General features: G+C 48.6%; 1 protein-coding gene across 4 annotated transcripts in view; it reads right to left on the bottom strand.

Annotated features, from left to right (window-relative positions):
* The window catches only part of VANGL1 (VANGL planar cell polarity protein 1), a 44,440-nt gene extending 28,951 nt beyond the window's left edge, over window positions 1-15,489 (bottom strand). For 3 of the 4 annotated variants that reach the window (XR_003989399.1, XM_030471773.1, XM_030471771.1), the window contains exons 1-4: window positions 15,394-15,489; window positions 6,461-6,752; window positions 4,322-4,448; window positions 1,011-1,618 (exon numbers count right to left, since the gene is read on the bottom strand). Coding sequence is in view for 3 of the 4 variants with exons in the window: in XM_030471773.1 (XP_030327633.1) it covers window positions 1,011-1,618; window positions 4,322-4,448; window positions 6,461-6,543 (818 nt within the window). In the remaining variant the exon portion in view is untranslated. Of the gene's footprint in view, window positions 1-1,010; window positions 1,619-4,321; window positions 4,449-6,460; window positions 6,753-12,935; window positions 12,974-15,393 lie in introns of those variants that run through there. The other variant, XM_030471772.1, reaches the window with a different exon arrangement.
* Between the last annotated feature and the right edge of the window lie 5,875 nt (window positions 15,490-21,364).

The raw sequence follows: 21,364 nt of genomic DNA, 5'->3' as shown, positions 1-21,364 counted from the left end.
AGAAGCACAGAGCTGCCAAAAAAAAGGCACCTATATATGCCCCAGTACTCATTGAAAGTATTATTCATAAATGCCTGAACTGTTGGGAGATTTTGGCTGTATAAAGGCAACTGCTTCAGCAGGACTAAATGCTATTTCCCTCAAGCCAACACAAAACTGAAGAGCTTAGGAGACAGTAGAAGAGTCCCCAGTCACTGGAAGCAGCTTTCAGATGCCACAGTGTGGCTAAGCCCTTGAAGGCAGCCTGTCACAGCAACAGGCTTCAGAGCACAAACACCTGAACACAAGCATTTCGACTGGCTGCAAAAGGCAACTGTGTGCAAAAGACACACAAAAGATCCAAACAACAGCGCTTGATCCAACCCAAAGCATGTTTATTCTAGTCTGGTCTAGTGGAAGGTGTCCCTGTCCATGGCAGGGGGTTGGAAGTGGATGAGCTTTAAGGTCCCTTCCAACCCAAACCATTCTATAAAGCCACTCTTGGGATGCACAGGGCAGTGAGGACAAATGGATATTTCCACCAGCACGTTAGGTTGCTGAATGCTTTCTCACACAGGGCCACTTCTTCCTTCAGCTACATGGGCTGGCCTGCTGTCAGGCTGCTAGAGGAGTGATGCTCTGCATGGCCTGAAGGGCTGCTCTCAAAGCAGTGCCAGGCCTGTACAGCCAAAGAGCTACACAAGGAGGCCTCTTCCCTCCAATAAGGAGACAGGTCAAGAAGTCCAGAGAAGGATCTTAAAGATCTCATCAGGCTTAGCACATTGACCAGCCTAAAGTTATGTCGACAGCTCTTTTACAGATGTGCACAGGACTCCTGAAGCAGGAACAGCCCCTCCTGTACTCACAGAGGGGAAGAGAGGTTCAGTTTCGTAACCTTAGAGAGGCTCTTGGATTCCTCTGGGGGAAGATTCAGCAACCAGTGGTATCACACATTCACAAGCAATTGATGCTTCACGCTACAGCACAGCCACACTTATACACAACACTAGACTTCAATGGCTTGTACCTACCTCAAGTGCCCCAAGCTGTAGTATCGTGACTCTCCATCCGTTGAGCGAACCACCTTGACAGTGAACATGGGCTGCAGCTGCCGTAGCTCCAGCAGCACAATGGCCAGGTAGTGAATGAAGAGCAGAGCATCCACCAGCGACACGGCGTACTGCACTATGCCCTGGTAGTTGGTGTCCTTCGAGTCCAAGATGCGAACGCCGTAAAAGAGCCAGTAGGAAAAGACAAACAGGAAGATGAGGACCAACAGAAGGGCCCGAAACACAAACACCCTGGGGATATCTGCCTTGGGCTGGCGGAAAAACAGAGCCCAGGTCCCAATCAGAAGAATGAGGAGTTTAAATGCCACAGAGATGAACAGTCCCTCACAGACAGTACCACATGGCTCCAGATCATCCCGCCACAGGATCTGGGGTAACAGAATGAAGGCGATGGGGGTAAGGAAGACAAGGAGTCCGAGAACAGCTGCCACTGTTAAGCCCAAGTAACGTTTGCAGTCCAACCCAACGCTGTCCTCCAGATCCTTACTGATCCGGGCAATGTCCTCCTGGGAAATACTGTGCTCAGAGGTGCCTGTGATTGCTGTCGTGGTCTCACCCCAGTTGTCGTCCTGAGGGAGGAAGAGAGAAACAAAAATAGTACTGCAACAAGAAGGTTATTCCTTCCAGAAAGTGGGAATTTTTCTTGCCTGGAAAAAGATTACTGCAACAGACTTGAGTCCCAGAAAAAGCAACACCTTCAATATACCGAATAATGAGCCCTGAAAATTAGCAAAGCTTTGGAAACAACAGCAACTCGTCCAAACCAGTGACTATACACATTAGGTGTGTAAAAACCTGGAAGTGTAGAGCAGGTAGCTCAGCTTGCTATGCCACTCACTGTACCCCAGAGGTTCCTCTTCCAGCACACTTAACAAGTAATATCACATAACTCTTGGAAACTGCAGTAATCATCAGTTCCCATGTGCAGGGCAAGGACTAGCACTATTCCAGCCCACAAATTCCATGGTGCAAGTACACCACAGAAGCACCTGGAAGGGAAATCTTCATTTTAGTTGTTGTTGTTGCACAATCAAAGACATGTTCACACATTATTTTCCCATCCGTTACAGAAGCAAGTTCCTCCACTTTGTTTTCTTTTACTCTCCTCTATGGCTGTGCTGCCCTCAATAGCTGCCATTCTAATAGAAGTTGAATTAAACCAACAAATAGCGGTCACAGAGGATATTTTCAGGTATGGGGCTTTAAGTTTAGAAGATCCTAGACTACCAATGGTATTAGTGTCCATTACACTGTCAGAAGCCACTCAGCCACAAAGCAGCTTACCTGAAATGCTATCACCATACAGTCAAGCTTCAGATTACATTATGTTTTCCAAAAGTCTCATTTCTTCCCTAAGCTAATACCAGAGCCAGTCTTCCCATCCTACAATGCCTCCAATTGCTCCTTCCTGGTGCTGGCACAGCCAAAGAGTTACACTGACATGTATGGATTTGACTCAGAGCTGCTGCTGGAGTGACTCATGAACATGAAGTCTCCTGATGCTTCCCACAAATACACACCAAACAGCAGCAATACATGCACTTTGCTGCTTGGCACCTTTGCAGCTGCAACACTCATTCAGAAGCACATGTTTTGTTCTTTCTCCAGTCCTTCCGAGTGTATCTTCCTGCAGCCTGTGTCATTAATAGGATTTACACCTTCCCCAGACTTCTGCAGCTACACGCACTTGATGGAAGCATTTTGTTTTAAAGAGGCATCATTTTAAACGTTTATTCACTTCTTTGAAGGAGTTAGAGGAAAGAGTCTTCAAGTATCTTTGGGAAAGGAGGAGACAGAGGCAGCACAACTACTTTGAGCAACTTCAGGGATTTAAGTTCTAATGCACTCCAAGCCATGAATACCTCCCATGCCTAGAGCAGTAGGGTTTTCAGACAGACCAACCACAAACAGTCAACATCTTGAATTAATATGAGGGGGGGTTTTTTTGAGTCCCTTCTCACCAAAACAGAGGCCCCAGAAGAGATATCTGCATTGTAGTATGTCCTGAAAGGCAGCATATTCCTATCACATTTCCCTTTTTGCCAGTGTCTCCAGTAAAGCAGTCTAAGCATTTCAACTGTTCTATGTTTATGCATGAAATAGCTCTGCATAGTTTCCTCCATTTGATGAGCTGAGAAGCTGTGCAGAAAAGGGCAGAAACACCACAGCAGCTTAAGGCTACAGCCCAGAAGACAACAGGCAATCCCAGCTGCAGTCAACCCCTTAGAACAGCTCTTCCCACTTGAAGTGCCAAAAGCAAAAGAAATATGCAGTTACATGGAGAAACGAGTCTACATCTGTAGTGGGACAAAGCTGTTGGACCCAACCCAGGGCAGCCTCCTCCTAAGGAGAAAAGTCTTGCTCATGCATCAACTTATTTTGCTTTGGCTTTAATTCGCATTGAGGAGGTCTGCATGAAAACAGGGGCTTAAGAATTCACCAGGGCCTTTAGATCTATTTGAATAGCTGGGACTCATGAAAACAACCATCTGATTACAGCTAAATGGCAGTACATGAAGTGAGCCCACCTGAGCTACATAGATACTGTTAGAGGTACTACCATACACAGTATGGAAACTGGGCATCAATTATTTTGGGTGTTTTTGAAAGGGCAGAAGTGGAGCTCCACAGCCAAGTATTACACAACCCAAATCCAGCCCAGGAGGCACTGAAACATCCTGCATTCTGTGTGATTCTTTGAAAATGAACATGCACCTTCACATCAATTGCTAGAGCAGAAAGAATACTGGATCCATCCCAGGTGCAATCCAAACCTAACATTATTCCATTCTTTATTTAACCCAGTGTTAATGGGTAATCTTACACTGACTTCACCCTTCTTCACAGCTATTTTGTATTAGTTTTACATTTCCTGCTTTCTTTCCCTACTGGGATCCTGGTTGTAACATGCTTTACATGATTACCTATAGCAAATCCTGCTTAAAAACCCCTGCATACACGGAAAAGGGTTGACCTGAATAATGCACAGTGAGATGATGGAAACAGGTATTTCTATAGAGCTTGGCAGATGACACCCTGGAGACAGCGGCAAATTGGTGCCACAGGAATAGCTGCATCAGCTCTGGTGCTGTCAAAAATGCTGCTCTCAGAAAAGAGATTGAGACCATGGCTTTATGCATGAATCAAGGGCACCCATAAGTAGTGATTTACTAACAGCATGCAAGCAACACTTGTCCTGCTCACAAGCCAGTAAGTCATGCTCTGTTCCAGAAGCCACAGAGTGTGAACATTTGGGTTCGCTCCCTCCTTACCTGGCCCTCCTCTCCCCGAGAGGCGTCATTCCCAAGCAGTGGCTCTGCAGGAGGTGTCTGGATGGTGACGGACTTCTCGGAGCGACTCCCATCTTTGCTTCGTGGTGATTTGTGCCTGTCCCGGCTCCTTTTCCAAACACAGCAAGAGGAGAACAATGTTACCACATAGGTTCTGGAGCAGGGCATGGAATCTGCTGCACCTCTGCGGGCAGCAGGTACCTTAAGGATGTGGTCGTAGTCATGCTCACCCATAGAATCACAGAATGGTTTGGGCTGGAAGGGACCTTCAAAGGTTATCTGGTCCAACCCCCCTTCAATGAGCAGGGACATCTTCAACTAGATCAGGGTGCCCAGAACCACATCCAGCTTGGCCTTGAATGCCTCCAGGGATGGTTCATCCACCACCTCTCTGGGCAACCTGTGCCAGTATTTTACTACCCTCAGTGTAAAGAATTCCTTCCTCACCCCCAGCGTGAATCTCCCCTCTTTTAGTTTAAAATCACCACCCCTCGTCCTATTGCAACAGGCCCTGCTAAAAAGTCTCTCCCCATCTCTCTTATAGGCCCCTTTTAAGAACTGAAAGGCTGCAACAAAGTCTCCCTCATAGGAAAGGCCTTCCATCCCTCTCATCATTTTTGTGGCCCTCCTCTGGACCCTCTACAGCAGGTCCATGTCTTTTTCCTGTACTGAGGACTCCAGAGCTGGATGCTTTACTCCAGGTCTCTTGACCAACATTGTCTCAATCTGTGACAAAATAAGCTTTGGAAGAGGTAGAAAAGAATCCTGCTCAGAACAGCCCGCAGCCTGGAACAGTCTACCCTCTCTGTGACTGAAGAGGGAAGCAAAGGGGACAGGGTACATCCCCGTCACCTCATCTTCTCTTAAAACAGCTTCCACTATTGCTGTGCTTGAAAGGGAAGATTGCATTCTCCAAGCAACTCCATTTGGAATTAACTGCTCTGCCCAGCTCTCCATCTGCAATGAAGTGTCGTCTCACAGGGATGTATACAGTTAATACAAGGAACTAATCAAGACAGCTTTAGATCCTGCAACAGAGAGTCTTGTCAACTAGGAACTTAACACTGGAGGACAACTGGTGAAGTTTATTTTCACTGGTTAATAACCCCCAGTTAACCTCTTACAAAGCAAGAACATTCAAGGGTACCAGAGTACAGCTGCAGACCTCATGGCTTCTCATCTAAGACTGGTGGGGTTTAACACACCTTGACACAACCTGCTCACCAGTATTTTCCTCTAGGATTTTTATGTCGTATCTTTCCACATGGCATTCTAAGCTTCAAAGGGCAAGCCATGTTGGGGGTGGGGGTGTTAAAGAAGGAAAAAAAGGCAAACAAGAGATGTTTGACTCAATAACTAGGTTGCAAGCAGAGACTTCATTTCATGGAAGAATTCTTTTTCCAACCACACAAGATAATTGCCTCCGAAATGTAAAGTTCCCCTTTGGACCAGCTCAGTCCTAAGTTGCAAAGTGGCACACATTTTGCATATAAAACTAATGATGATGCAAGGAAAAAAAGGAATAATGTTTCCAAGGAATCAAAGTTTCAGAGCAAGATGCTTTTGAGGCTGCTGAACTACCACAGAGAGGACTTGCTATTCAAGTTCACAAAAGCCTGACTTCTAATCCAATCAGTACTGATAAAGCAGTTGTTGTGGACTCAAGTACCACTCAAATTCTATTAAAACACCCCAACACACCAGCACAGAGTAGCCAGGAGGACTCTGGAGAGAGATAGGAAATATTATTACACAAGAAAGAAATGGTATCAGGAGAGAAAACAACTGGCAGTTATCAGTTTATGAAGTCTGACGTGTCTTCTCCCCAGAGACTCCTCATCCCTCACACTTTAGGAGCAGAGTTAAGTGATCTTTTCCTTCTGCTGGTGCTATCCCAACCTTTCTGGCCATACATGACCCCAGCATGCATTCAACCAATTGATGATCATTAAATCAGCAGTATTATTGCTTCCAGTCTCCCCACTGGATTCCTTGTGAGAACTCTCCACATGTATCTCCTCTGGAGCTGTGGCCCAACTGATTTCATCCTGGCTTACAATTTTTCCATGGGACATGTCCTAGCTTAAAGCAGTAAGTAATTACACATAAACATTTCCTTACCCTTGTCTGTGGGCTTTTTTGGAGTGACCTGAGTAGTGGGAGTATCCCGAATATGTCGATTCTGTATCCATTGCAGCAGACATGGGGTCTACACAAAGGGGCACAGATTATTCCTTAGAAGATGAGTTCCTGGTGCTCCTGAGGTGGAGTCCGTGGTAAAAGTGCTTTCCTGGGTGCTCTTGGCTTCCCAGTCATCAGTGAGGTCTGGTCCTCAGAGAGTGAGTGAGCTTCACTTACAAGGAATCCGATGGGAAGGGACAGGAGGGAGGGTGCTTGGCTCCTCACGATCGACCTGAGGAAAGGGAAACAGGCATGAAAATGCACTCTAAGCAAAGCAAGACATCATTCCTCCGGCATCAATTCCCTCACCCTGGCCACATGTTACCACTCATCGCACTGTGCCCTGTTCACAAGCTTGTCCTGGCTGATCATAGAATGGTTAGGGTTGGAAAGGACCTTAAGATCATCTAGTTCTAACTCCTCTGCTACCTCTCTTTCCAGTCTGGTCAAATACATGCATTTGTGGAGCTTTAAACAAACTGATAACTAACTCTGTTTTGCAAAGTCTAGCCTCTTTGTTTAAAAACCCAGAAGAAACAGCATAATCACGTGGAAAAGCGATTTGGAGAAGACCCAACAGCCTACATACAGAAATTCACCCCCAGGAAAAGCACATGGCTTGACTTAAATACTCCCATATCTTCACCTGTGTAACACACAGCCCAAATACCCCCGGATTCAGAACAGCAGCATTACAGCCCATATACAGGGGGAAGGCATGGGGGGGTGAGAGTGACTTTCCTAGGAGAAATGCAGGAGAGGATCAGACCACCATGCCTGAACCTGCTTTGTTTTCACAACTGCAAGGTGTGCCCATTTTTTTGCAAGCACACAATCGATGGTGCTATAAGCACCTCCCTTTCTTTGCAACCTTTGCCTCCAGAAGCTAATTTGGGCCCTGAAGAATTGAATTTTATTAGGAATTGTATCTATATATACACATATTAAGAACACTGGGGAGAGTTGATTAGAGATCACATCTAGCTTATATGGGCCAACATTTCTTACATCGTAGTTCCATTTGGAACAGAAGCTTATGTCCCATCCGTAAAGGGCAGAAGAGGGTCATGTTTTTTGGAACAGGAACAGGGCAACATCAGAACAATTCCCAATAGTGACATGTCAAAATCCCTGAACCCTGTGGGGAAGAAAGGTAGACACCATCCCGCTTTCCAAACCCACATCCTGCATAAGGTGAGAAGAGAAATGGAAAGGAAGGGAGTTAGTCACTGCTTTGGGGAAATGTGCACATGGTGAAGAGGGAGGGTTGGCAGCTATGGACTGAGGTACCTTGGCTCAGCGCAGTGTTTGGCACGCAGGAGCACTCTCACATGCCTCCTGCCCAGCCACCACAGGGCTGCAGCCATGCCATACTCTCAGAGCAGGCAAAAGACTGCTTCAAAATCAAACTAGATCCCCCCATTGTTTTCTGCTCACGGCAGTTTTCAAAGCTGTTAGCAACAGAACAGTCAAACACCGCTTTCAGCCCTCTCCCTCCCCAAACGCAGAGGGACAACAACGGAATTCAGGCTTTATACTTGGCCGACTATTCTTTCCAGCCATAGATTCCTTCACTAACACCTCCAGAAAAGCTTGTAACTCAGCAAGCCGTGCCAAGGAACGAAGCCTCTTCCCCACAGGGTTCCTTGGCTGGCAGTGCAATCTGCAACCAAGTAAAGAAGTGTTCATGCTGCATCGGGAGCTGCAGGTATTTGCATAACACTTGGGCTTGCCAGGGCTTTTGGAAAGGAGAAGACGGGAGGGACCTTCCGCATACAGGAATTCCCAAGCTCTAAACACATATCTTGCCTTGAGAAAGCTCCTTAAAGGCAGCAGAGAATATAGGACAAATAAGGATAGGAACATAAGGCCTGGTTCTGGGGAGGGGGAGAACAAGGGTGGATTTAAACACAGCGAGACATAAAGCCAAGGCACGGCACAGTTTGGAAAATGGCATCATTCCTGTAACAGGAATAAACCTCCCCCAGCCTGGGACACATGATGTTAACACTTGTTAACTCCCTAGACTTGCACACAGCCTGGAGCTTATGGCTCCAGCAATAGGCTGGGACTCACAAAAGCTGATTTTTACCTCTGTCCTGCTAAGCAACCACAGAAAAACCCTTCCCTTGTGTCTGTCCTTCTCCAATAAATGGGGGTAAGGCCACCCCCCCATTCAAATACCACGAGAGGAGATGGCCACACAGAACCTTGCAATCATTAGGCATTACAAACCAGAAACACCCTCAATTGTACAAAAGGTGGTAACAAGTATTAGAGGCTTAAACCACCGACTGTGATGTTACTGGAGTCCCTTTGAGAACAAACCACTGTCTTCACAAGTACGTACCACCACATCACAGGAACAGGAAAAGCAAGGATTGCTGCCAGCATACATACATCAGGAAGGGTTATGTCTTTTTCCTGGGCTTCTAGGAAAGCACTGACTCTCAGCCTTCTCCTCTAACCACATAAAAGAATTTCTCACCAGCTCTCAGATAAAAGAATCAGAGCTGAGAGACAGCGACTGGGTACAGAGCTCCTCTTCTGACCCCTCTAACCAGCACAGGGTCAGAGAACATTTCAGCAGGTAGAGGCTCCTGTGGAAATGCTGCCTAGATAGGAACCATGGACAAGCAGTGCCCCATTTGATGGTGGATGAAGCCAGGCAGCGCTGGGCACCAGGCAGAGAAAGCAAACTCCAGCACTGGAACATCAGGGCAGGCTGGATCATGCCAACTTTCTTGTTCTGTGTAAACAAGAGCAACGGTTTTGACACAGCTCTGTGAAAAGTCAACAAGACAGCCCCAAAAACCTTGAGTCTCCTGTATTGTTGCACCACCGCCTTGCCCCAGCTGCAAGGCAACACAGATCTTCCTGCCAAGGCAGTTACAGGGCTGCTGGCAATAAAATAGCTCTGCCCAGCTTCAGGTGGAAACAGCAGAAGACCACTCATTGGCTTTGTGTGGTGCCTAACTGAAGCTGATTGTCAACAAGGCTTCCTAGAATTGGTCAGCAAAGGACAGCATGGGCTAGACACCACTCCCAGTCTGAGCAGAATGAGATGAAGAAACCAAGGAGGGAGGAGCACAGTCCACACACACACTCGTCATAGCCAAGCCAAGCAGATTACCTACCTCCTGGTCTATTTTACAGCAGCAAGGGGACTAGCCTTACCCCAGAAAAGCTTCTGGAACTGCTGGGGAAGAGGCAGGGAGGAGACCAAGAGACAACTAACATGCTAAACGACATCTCTGACTTGGAGTTCTTTCAATGGCATAGACAGAAGTCAGCATTGGACTGGCCACCACCCCAACAGTGCCCACCACTGGAGCCTGAGCAAAGCTAGAGAAGACAAGCCATATGGATATGGTGCTGTTATGAAGGATACACAAACTAAGCACAGTCTTTAAATACCTCCAATACTAAATCACTCTTAGTGATAATTCTTACTCTACCCCTCTAAGGCAAGGGCAACCGTGCTGCATAAACAGCCCCATCAGTCGGGGCCTCATCCCTCCACAAACATGTGTGAATCGAGAGCCCAATTTAGCCAATTGAAATGGCTTCACAAAAGATCATTACATCTCTCAGGACACCACTCAAAGGCACAGTCTGTTTGCAGAGCTTCTGGCCCTGTGTGAAAGCAAGCTCCTTGAGCCCGAGGGTACAGTTGCACAGTGTTGCAGCACTGGTGTAAGTAGCTTCCACCTCCACAGCATGGTTCACCACCCTCGGTTGTGTCAACACAATTCTCAGCAAGCAAACAGCACTGCTGGAAAACAGAACACAACAAAACATCCCTTTGCTCCCCCCCGCCACGCTTTTGTCTTGGAGCCTTTCTGTGACCAAGTTCACAGCACAGCCCCAAACAGCAAAACCAACCCCAGGGTGAAAAGCAGCACAAGCAAACAGCCAGAGGGGAGATGGGAATGCCTCCTCCACTCCAACCACTACCATTGTGTAACTGCACACCCAGCACTCTGCTCCCAGCAGGGCTGGCACTCTCACTCTGCCTTTCCCTTACTCACCAGTGATGGAAGGATGCCAAGTACTAAATGGAAAACAATACTAAGGGTGCCCCAAAGGAAATTTTGGGACCTTACTCTGGAAGAAGGATGGCTGCATCCTGCAAAGCAGTGGGGAAATGCCCCTCAATACCACAGAGATCACTGTAATTAGTTTCTACGCAGCTCCTCTGAACTCCCCCTTTTCATATGCTCATAAATCTTCAAAAAGAGTTCTTTTGAATCACTATTTTCCACGCTGGAAGCCCAATCCCATTCCCAATGAAGTTCGCTTTGTGATCGTCTTCAAGGGAGCACAGTTTGGCTTCCAGCCCAAGGGAAATTTAAAAGAGCAAGTTACATCTTTAAATGAAAGAGGGCAAACGCAAACAAGTGCACTCTTTTACATCCCGTGCTTTCCTAATGGCTTTTCCCTTGTGAAGTTGAGGCAAATAACTCCAAAGCAGCTCAGCTTTGAAATCTCTACAGTTTCAATCTTACTCCGTTTAAAACTTACAATCAATTAGAGCCCATTTACCAGTTGGCTCATGAAGTTATATTGGAAGTGCCATCTGGAGCACGAGCAGCCACAAATGTCCGTGAGGATGTGAGGATGTCCTCAGCTCCATATGCCATCAGCCTCGTTTCTTTCTTTAGTGAAAAGAAGAGCTCTACAAATCAAACATGCAGAAACCCCAAGGGCTAAGCTATGGGATAGAATCATAGAATCAACTTGGTTGGAAAAGAGCTTTAAGATCATCAAGTCCAACCATTCCCCAGCACTGCCAAGGCCACCACTAACCCATGGCACTGAGGGCCTCGGCTACACGGTGTGTGAACACTTGCAGGGACGGTGACTCCAGCACTGCCCTGGGCAGCCTGTTCCAATGCCTGAGCACCCTCTGGGGAAGGAATTGTTCCTCAGCTCCACCTAAACCTCCCCTGGCGCAGCTTGAGGCTGTTTCCTCTTGTCCCATCACTTGTTCCGTGGGAGAAGAGACCGACCCCACCTCACTGCAACCTCCTGTCAGGCAGTTGCAGAGAGCGATCAGGTCCCCCCTGAGCCTTCTCTTCGCCATCTAAACCCCCTCATGTCCCTCAGCCGTTCCTCATCACACTTGTGCTCCAGGCCCTGCACCAGCTCCATTGCCCTTCTCTGGCCCCGCTCCAGCCCCTCAATGTCTCTCTTGCAGTGAGGGGCCCAGAACTGAACAAAGGATTCAAGGTGCAGCCTCACCAGTGCTCTGTACAGGGGGACAATCCCTGCCCTGGCCCTGCTGCCGCACTGGTGCTGATACAGGCCAGGATGCTGGTGGCTTCTTGGCTGCCTGGGCACAAGCTGCTCGTGTTCAGCTCCGTCAATCAGCACCTTCAGGTCCTTTTCCATGAGCAGCTTTCCAGCCACTCTTCCCCAAGCCTGGAGCAGTGCATGGGGGTGTTGTGGCCCAAGAGCAGGAGCCAGCACTTTGCCTTATTGAACTTCATACTATTAAATAGCATTAGGGTCCAAGAGTAAAACCAATTAAAGAATGGCTGAGCAGTGAGGAAACCTTCCAACTCTGGCATTAACTCCCCTGCAGTGTATTCCTATTATTCACTTCAGAAAAACGAGGAATTATGCAACTTACCATGTTCAACTGCGGGTGTAGTAAAACCTATGAGCAACGCCACAGGAACCTTTTGCTTTTGAATTTCCTGAGCAGGCCCTAGTCCAGCAATTTGATCTGGAAGCACCTAAGTTCACCCTCTACTCACAGAGCCAAGGCTTTCGGTTTTAACAGCCAACGAGCTTTGGGAAACAAGGTTTTTCCTAAAGCTTTCTATTTCTATTTGCATGACACTAAATAGGCTAATTTTGGCCTTCGATACATCTCTATAAGCCAGGGCTTTCACCCTACAGGAGTGGCTCTTGATTTGCAAACCCCTCATCCTAAAAGAATGTTTAGTAGTCTGCAAATTCAAGCCCTCTAGCACAAGGTTCTCTTTTTCTTTTGCTTCTCAGAGGCTTCTCAGTTTTGTAGACCCCCAGGAATTCTCAGCCTTTAGGCTGAAAACCATTAGTCCATGATGTGGATATTTCAAAAGGAAAAGTCACTTGGGTTTCTTGAAGCAATCTGTTTAATCAGAGCATGCAACACCATAGGTCTGAGAACAGCAGGGCTGTTTCAGTTGACAACAGAAATAAATGCCCAGCCAAAACCACCACCCAAGCAAACGGTGTTTCTAAGCAGTAAGCCCCAGCCCCTTCCCTCCCTGTCACACAGCCAAAAGATGAGAAGTTCTCTGTGTGGGACCCTTAGGTGAAACATCTCTCTGGAGGATGGCCCTTCCCCACTCCAAGAACCACATTCGCACCATCCAAGTTTCTGAAGCACAACCAGCACTCAAGTCTATCATGTAAATCATACCTCAGCTGCCATCCTGCCAGACTGATGAAAGCTTGTGCTGCTTCTCTTATACATCTCAAGCTGTACCAGGGGAGGGTTAGATGGAGATGAGGAACAATTCCTTCCCCAAAGGGTGCTCAGGCATTGGAACAGGCTGCCCAGGGCAGTGCTGGAGTCACCGTCCCTGCAAGTGTTCACACACCGTGTAGCCGAGGCCCTCAGTGCCATGGGTTAGTGGTGGCCTTGGCAGTGCTGGGGAACGGTTGGACTTGATGATCTTAAAGGTCTTTTCCAACCTGGCTGATTCTGTGATTCTCTCTCTCCTGTGTTGCTACACCTTCTTAACCCCAGAGCCATGCAACATGGTAGAAGGGCTTCACCCTCATGACACTGGATCACCTGGGACTGCGCACAGGAACACAGCTTTCCATACTGACATTTAAAGCCCTACAGCCTTACTGAAACAAACAGGGGAAGGACTCTTACAAGTCTCTTCAGACTCTGCCTATCCAAGCAGGTAGTACCTGTACCTTATTGTCAGAGTTTACTTTTAGCCGTAGCACTGAGACAGTATTAAAGGCTATAAACTGCAAAAGGTTTCTCTACTGGAAGCGCAGTCCCTCCTTTAAGATACTCCATGTCTTCCTGCTTTTTCTATTTGAATTTAAAAGGGAGAAAGTCTACCGACCCTGACCAAACCCCCAGTACACAACGCAGTGGGAGTCTCCCTCTATCTCCCTCCTGTGCAACCCTGTACAAAGCCAACGCCAGCCTGACCTTGCAAAGAGACAGGGCAAGGGTGCTGACCCCTGAGGAAGTAACCACTGGGTTTAATTTGTCCCAAATCAGGTAATTCTGAGATAAAGGCAGTTTTGCGAGGACAACTGCTGTCATCTGGGTAGCATTTCCCAGTACAGCATCCTGGCCTCCCAGTGACAGCAAGATGCACAAACCCATAACATAAGGGCCCCCAAGAACACTGCCACAACTAACCACAACCAAAAGGCCAGCAGCAGCCACAGGGAACTGTCGGCCAGTGACCACGGGCAGTGAGACGCTTGCCTGGGTGGTTCTGACACAGGCTGGTATCATTCCAAAGTTTCAGCTCATTCTTAAGGGAGGCTTTTTGCAAGACTCTGATATTCACATTTATTTCTCAAAATGAACAAGTGAAATGATCACAGAGCCAACACCGGTCCCATAGTTGTGGCCAGGTATGTAGCCAAACCCCAGCAGGGGAAAAGAACCAAGCATGGTCAAAATGAAGCTGTTCAAAGACGGCAAAGCACTGCTGAAGCTGTCTCCTCCGCAACTCTCCTCCTCAAAATTGGGATGCCCCAGTGATGATATCACAGACAATGATATCACAAAATACACTCCACAACATCCTAATCTGCTTTTCCAGCCAGTACAGCTTGATTTCTTACCTCTCTATAGCTGCAAAGATCTTGTGGGCAGTTTGTTACTGACAAACCCTGGGTCAAAAAAACCCCACTGCTTCAGACAGTCACAGAATCACTAAGTCTGCCTCCCCAGACCAAAACCCCTGCTATCAAGCCACTTACGCTTTCACAGACCCTGCAAGCCTATGAAAGAGTTTAGCCCTTGGCATAAGAGTTATTTTACAACCCTCACAGTCTTCTCAATCAGCAAACATTGTTTCACAGCGGCAGTCCAAAGCATGCCACTACTGGAACAGAACAGCTAAAGCAATAGCTTTGCCCTCTGTTGGGCGCACTCAAAAGCGTTCAGGTATGCAACCCAGGCCAGCACTGTCAAGGCGCAGAAGGAGACTCTCCTCTCCAGCACATTTATCCATGTGAGCTTCCCAGAGCCTAACTTATTGAATGGAAACAACCATGTTGTCCTGTGAGCCCGGGACTTGGGCATCACTTCAGCGACCCAAACAGCTTCTAAGCAGAGGAGAACGTCTTCCCCTCGCCTGGTCGCTTCTGCACCCTCTTGCTGTCCAGCGGGGTGAGCCCAGCCATAAAGCAGCTTGGTTTATATGGCCTGGGCACACGAGGCATCAGCAGAACCTTCACACCAGCGTGAGTTATACCCGTGCTGGCACATTAAGAGCACAGCGGTTCTTGCTTGGCAGAGCAAGTGCTGCCCTCCCCGAGGGGCTACACCTACGGCCCTCCTCGGCATTGAACCGAGCTCAGATCTCCCATCGGAGCCGGGACCCGCCGCCCCGCGGAGCCCCGGCCGGCAGCAGGGAGGCCCCGGCGGCGGCCGCCTTCCCCCTCCGCCCAGCCACGGCAACCAGCACCCAGCGGGGCCGCAGCGGGCTCCCCCCGCAGCCGGCACCACCGGAGCCCGCCGGGACCTCCGGGCCTCGGCCGGCCGCGGGAACCGAACCGGCTGCCCCACCGCCGCGGGCACGCAGGGGCAGAGCGGCGGCGGGAGGGCGAGGTGGCGAGCGGCGACCCCGCACCGGCCCCGCACATACACACGGACCCACGGACGGACTCACCTCCCTCCCGCGGCCGCCCCATGCCGCTCCCGGCACCGCCCCGCCGTGCCGCGCCGCTCCCCGCCACCATCCCCCGGCGGCAGCCGCCGTCGCTACTGCTGCTGCCGCCGCTTTCCGCTTCCTGTGCCCGGCACCGCCCCGCCCCGGCCCTCCCCCGCTGCAGCCACCGCCTCCGGGCGAGGCTTCGCTGCCCGAGCGGCGGCCGCCCTCCCGCGGGGACCCCCGGCCCCGCCACTGCCCCGCCTGGCGCCGCCGGGCCCTGGCGTGGAGTCATAGAGTCAGCTCGGCTCGAAAGCACCTTTAAGACCATCAAGTCCAACCGTTCCCCAGCACTGCCAAGGCCACCACTAACCCCTGGCACTGAGGGCCTCGTCTACACGGCGTGTGAACACTTGCAGGGACGGTGACTCCAGCACTGCCCTGGGCAGCCTGTTCCAATGCCTGAGCACCCTCTGGGGAAGGAATTGTTCCTCAGCTCCATCTAAACCTCCCCTGGTGCAGCTTGAGGCTGTTTCCTCTTGTGCTGTCACTTGTTCCGTGGGAGAAGAGACCGACCCCACCTTGCTGCATCTTCCTTTCAGGCAGTTGTAGAGAGCGATAAGGTCCCCCCTGAGCCTTCTCTTCTCCAGACTAAACCCCCCCAGGTTCCTCAGCCGTTCCTCATCACACTTGTGCTCCAGGCCCTGCACCAGCTCCATTGCCCTTCTCTGGCCCCGCTCCAGCACCTCAATGTCTCTCTTGCAGTGAGGGGCCCAGAACTGACACAGGATTCGAGGTGCAGCCTCACCAGTGCCCAGCACAGGGAGACAATCACTGCCCTGGCCCTGCTGGCCATGCTATTGCTGCAACAGGCCAGGATGCTGGTGCCTTCTTGGCTGCCTGGGCACAAGCTGCTCATGTTCAGCTCCATCAGTCAGCACCCCCAGGTCCTTTTCCATGAGCAGTTTCCATCTGCTCTTCCTACTGATGTAGCAGTAGCTACATCACTGCCAGCTACAACACTGGCATCTCCCAGCTGGCCCTTGCTGCAGCCATACCTGGTGGGGACCCACATCTGGACCTGCTGCTCACCCCTTTGAGGCCTGATTTAACCCTTTGAACCTCTCGCTGCAGTTCTGTCTCCTCCACATCTCAGCTCGCGTGCAGGTTCCCTCACATCTGCCCCAGACCTACCCATCGCCCCACTCTCGGGTGCCCATCTCCCGAGCCCTTCCAGCCCTACAAGCTCTCCTCCACCCAGCCTTGCCCCTCACTTGTCCTTAGGCCACCACACTCTCCTCCAGCAGAAAGACCAGTCCCTTTGAGCTCCCCCATCCAGGATAACCATGTTCTTTGGTTTTCTCCAAGGTTAAATGTATTGCTAGGTGCTATAACACCTGCAGCAACACCACCCATAGCCTGCAGCTCACTTTACCCCTGGTTGCAGTAGGTCACCAATGAGGAAGGACCTTCTTGTCCCCCGGGAAGAAGGGCCTAGTTTGTCTGAAGCCTGTAACAGGCTGCCCAAAGCCTGCCCTGGGCACTTAATTCCTTACACCCATGCTCTGGGCAGCTGGGAAGGGAATAGGCAGAGTTCTGCGTGCCGTGCAAGTCACCTTTCCTGGACTCAAATGTTGCTCTCTTTTCACTTCACCATTAAGTTGTCTTGCCCTTTAAAAATAGTTAAGATTTCAATGAACCAGCACCTGGGAATGCATGAAGAAAATCTGGACCTCCTAGATTCCAGTCTTTGAACTACTCAAGAACCACCCGACAAAGGGAACAAATGCAGAAGATGCTGAAGTTATTCCTATCAGATAGTTTCTGTGTTGCATTATTGCGGCTTCTGTAGATTGGATCTTTTATTTTTTTCGCTTTGATTTCCCCTCATTCCCTTTTTCCAAACTAATGCCAGGGTTTTATTTGTGGTGCTTGCCCCCTACTCGGCATCCACACAACATGGAATGACTTTGCAATGGAACAGTTATCCAGGAATTCAAAGAAGCGTTTCCCTATCAGTCCAATTCAGTAGTTACACTACCTCCTGTTTTGCATGTACATGCTTACCCAACCCTGGAAGAGGCTGATATCAAGTGATAGGCTCCATCTTGTGTTATGCATCAACATGTGTCTAAACTTGCCCAAGGCCTGGGTACTCTGCTGCATTCCAGGCACTGGCCCTGCCCTGGAAAGCATCTGACAGCCTGCTGAAAGCCTCCCTCTCAGCCTCGCTGGCTGCTGATGCCTCCCATGGCTCAGCTATCACAACAGAGTTTGCTTCCTCCCTGCTCAGAGGTGGGGAAATGCAACTAAAGGCAACAGGGTAGAGTTTATGCTGGCCATGCATCTGGTGCAGGGGAGAGACTGCGTGCACGGAGCAAGGTTTTACCTGTGCCACAGGGGGAAGAGGACAAGGGGAGATGCTGCCCTGCCTGAAAGGCTACGGAAACTCAGTGTTAACAAGGGAAAAGGGCCTTTTGCAAAGGTCTTTAACTGGACTTCCTTGAAGGCAACCAAGAAACTCTGTTCAGTCTGTATTTCTTCTCCTACTATGCTACCCCACCTGCTGCTCAAGAAGATTTAGAGGATTTCTAAATACTAGTTTCATGGTCTAGAGCAGCAGGACTTGTTTCAACACCCTATGCAAAGGAGATAGATTGCTAAGACATCTAAACTAAGGACTTAGACAAACCTCAGAGAGGACCAGCACCTACACCCTGTCCAGACCTAGCTGGTGTAGATACCTGCCAGACCCAACAGTGAGGCCCACTTGCACCCAACTAGGTCAAACTGTTGCACAGAGTATCAGCAAAGGAGGAATACACTGAAGATGGGCTGAGGGTCACATCTGGCCTACAAAAATGATCCTTAACTCTCTTTTGGCTTGCTTTTTCCAACAGGAACATGACTTAACATTTTTTCAAACAGCTCATTGAGGGGGTTGTTCTTATCCTTTGAAGAAACATTTAGGAAAATGCTAGAAAGTGCAAGCAGGAATATTCTCTTCCTGCTTGAAACATGAGGATCCAAACAGTCTTTCTCCTCATCAGGTTTTGAGAAGGTTCTAGATGTCTTCTCACAAATGCAGTGCCATCTGACCAGGGCCAAGATGGGTGGATGGTCGAGTCCAGCATGGAAAACACACACTGACTCATTCATGCAGGGAATTCAAAATGGTACAGAGCTCTGCTTTTTAGAGGAAATACTCAGATGTGATTCTACTAATCCTGCTACTGCATTCCTCAGGCTTGTATTTTTCATGCTGAAAAGCAAGAGTTGGGCAGAAAACCAGGGAGAGATGGATTTTTTGGTCACGGTTGCATGGAACAGAAGTTATCTTGGATCTACTTAGCAGAGGTACTTCTGGAATGTGGGCATTATCCCTTCTTATAACAAATCCTTTAGGATTTGTGTCTTATGTTTGGATTTGCTGATCACAGTGCATGATCTATGTAGTATCCAGTCAAATGAGCTAAAGAAAGATCTATGTTCTCTTTTCTAGGATCCTCTAGTGTAAAGTGATGGAAGTTATCATCCAACTCGACATATAAGTTACACTTTGAAGTTATTTCTTTGCTTAAAAGCTTTCTACATTCACTCATTTTTAAATAAATCCATCTACTTATCCTTATATTTTCCCAAGGATCATCTTTGTGGGCCAGATTCTGCCTTTTTTGGAGACACATACATACACACATACTTTTGTTAAGATATAAGGTTGAATTTACTGTAGATTTTCTCCATTACCTTGGAAACCAGTCTTCTTTCTTCCCCCAACATGCAGACTCCACCTTTCCCAACACACAATGACATATCCAGGTAATTTTTGTCTGTGACATGTGCATAAACCCTGATTCTTCCAGGATTTTTCACTATTTATTTCCTGAGTAGCATGAAAAGATCCTTCTTAAGTTACAGGCCACAGAGATTCCTCACCAAAGACAGAGTTTATCTGCACAATGCTTTGAGAATCAGGGGCAGCGCTTTGTCAAGTAAGAAACACAAGTATGAGCTGAGCCAGCACAAGTAAAACATCATTCTGAATTACTGCCCACTGTTAGGTGGCATCAGCTGGAGCCTCCAGCATGGGGTGGAAAGTTTCTCACTGAGACTGGATGCGACTTCATAGGTGCTACCCGAGGAAATTGCTTGTACATCCAATGTGAACTCTCTGTGATCTTGCTCTGTGCCACTGACCTCAATCTAGCAGCACACATCTTGAGTTTAAGTAAACATGCAGTGACAGATATGCACAAGGAGCCACGTTTCAGCTCTTCTGCTGCAGAAATCTTTGTTTAGAGGAAGAGAGAGGCCAGAGGGACACGAGTACAAAAGAACACCTTCCTTCCCTTTTGGGGTGGTTGCTATTTAGAAAGGGAAAATGCGTAGTACTGCACAGCTGAAGAAACAGCATGACATTTATTTTGCATAGCAGCTTGCATAAAGCTACTGAGCCCTTTATGGAATCAGCTATCCAAAATACATGATTTCTGCCCAAATAAAAAGAAATGGTGGTGGGTAAGAAACACTAGAAAAACTTCAGTTGCAAAACCTAGTTCAGGATTCAGTTGAAATCTCACTTGCATTTCAAAGCAGGTAGAATCATAGAATCACAGAATGGTTTGGATAGAAAAGGACCTTAAGATCATCCAGTTCCAACCCCCTGCCGTGGGCCGGGACCCTTCACACTAGACCATGTCAACCAAGGCTCTGTCCAACCTGGCCTTGAACGCTGCCAGGGATGGAGCATTTACCACTTCTTTGGGCAACCTGTGCCAGCACCTCAGCACTCTCACAGTAAAGCACTTCTTCCTTATATCTAACCTGACCTTCCCTTGTTTCAATTTGATCCCATCACCACTTGTCCTATGGCTACAGTCCCTGATGAAGAGTCCCTCCCCAGCACCCTTGTAGGCCCCTTCAGATACTGGCAGGCTTTTCTTTGGTTTTAGCAAATTTAAAGAATATGGTTTAAAAAACCCCAAAACAACAGAAGCTCCACATACCAGAAGTATTTCCTAGGTAGATTGAAAGGGAAAAAATAAGGTAGATTTCATCTGTGCAGGCCAAGAGGACTAGAGAGGGGAAAAAGAATATCTTTTGTCTGACATGCCCCTAAGTTGGAGGGCTAGAACCTACTGCATACCATGAGCTTTCCTTTTTGCATACCCGAAACCCTGCAGCCCCCTGTGGACCTTATCTTAGAGGTTTGTCATATCCTCCTCTTCTTTATATCTCTAGTCACAGGTTGGGGGGCACAGCACAGAGGCAGAGCCCCATCTTTTAGAAACAAAGGAAAGGATGAGGCCTCAAATAGGAATACCTGGCAAGAGTGGTGGCAGACTCACTATTTCAATCTATTCTGGGGGACTCAGCCACAAAACAATTCCTGTCCATGTGTAACTGCACACTGGCCAGAGAACCCGTAGGTGGGCTGGGGTTTGGCCATAGCTGAGGAACAAGAACACACTGGAGCACTTGGGAATGAAACCCTTCTAAAGAAGGGCAATAAATATACAGGAAAAGAATAAGTGGAGGAACAGAGCCGTGTGTCTGCAGAGTGAAATTCCGTGTTCTGTTAAGCTGGCAAAGAGAAAAGCATAATTGGTGGTTTAATTCTGGCAAAGAGGGAGCGTTTTTCCAGGCTGGAGATCACTGCCCTTCTCTCTGAAAGGAAAGAGCAGCATGTGCTGCTGCACTGATGAACAGTGCCACCAGCCGGCCTGCGGGAAGAGTGCCAGTTCGCATGGCAGGGAAACAAGGTATAATGTACATCCACTGACCACCTTTCACCCCAGAAAGTCTTCACAGCCAGACTCTGATCCTGCTAACCCTCTGCCAGATACATCCTGTGAGCATCTGCAAGGAAGGTGTTACCCACAGAGTGGGTAAGATACACAGCATTAGCTTACCTAAGCTTCAGCAGCATCAAAGGAGATAATAAATCACTTGGGGTTGGCTGGTCAGAGCTAAGAATGAATGAGTATCCAAC

This window comes from Strigops habroptila, chromosome 2 (genome assembly GCF_004027225.2).
Source record: "Strigops habroptila isolate Jane chromosome 2, bStrHab1.2.pri, whole genome shotgun sequence".
Taxonomy (NCBI): domain Eukaryota; kingdom Metazoa; phylum Chordata; class Aves; order Psittaciformes; family Psittacidae; genus Strigops; species Strigops habroptila.
Note: the sequence above shows the minus strand (reverse complement) of the source record. Positions and strands in the feature narration are given on the sequence as shown.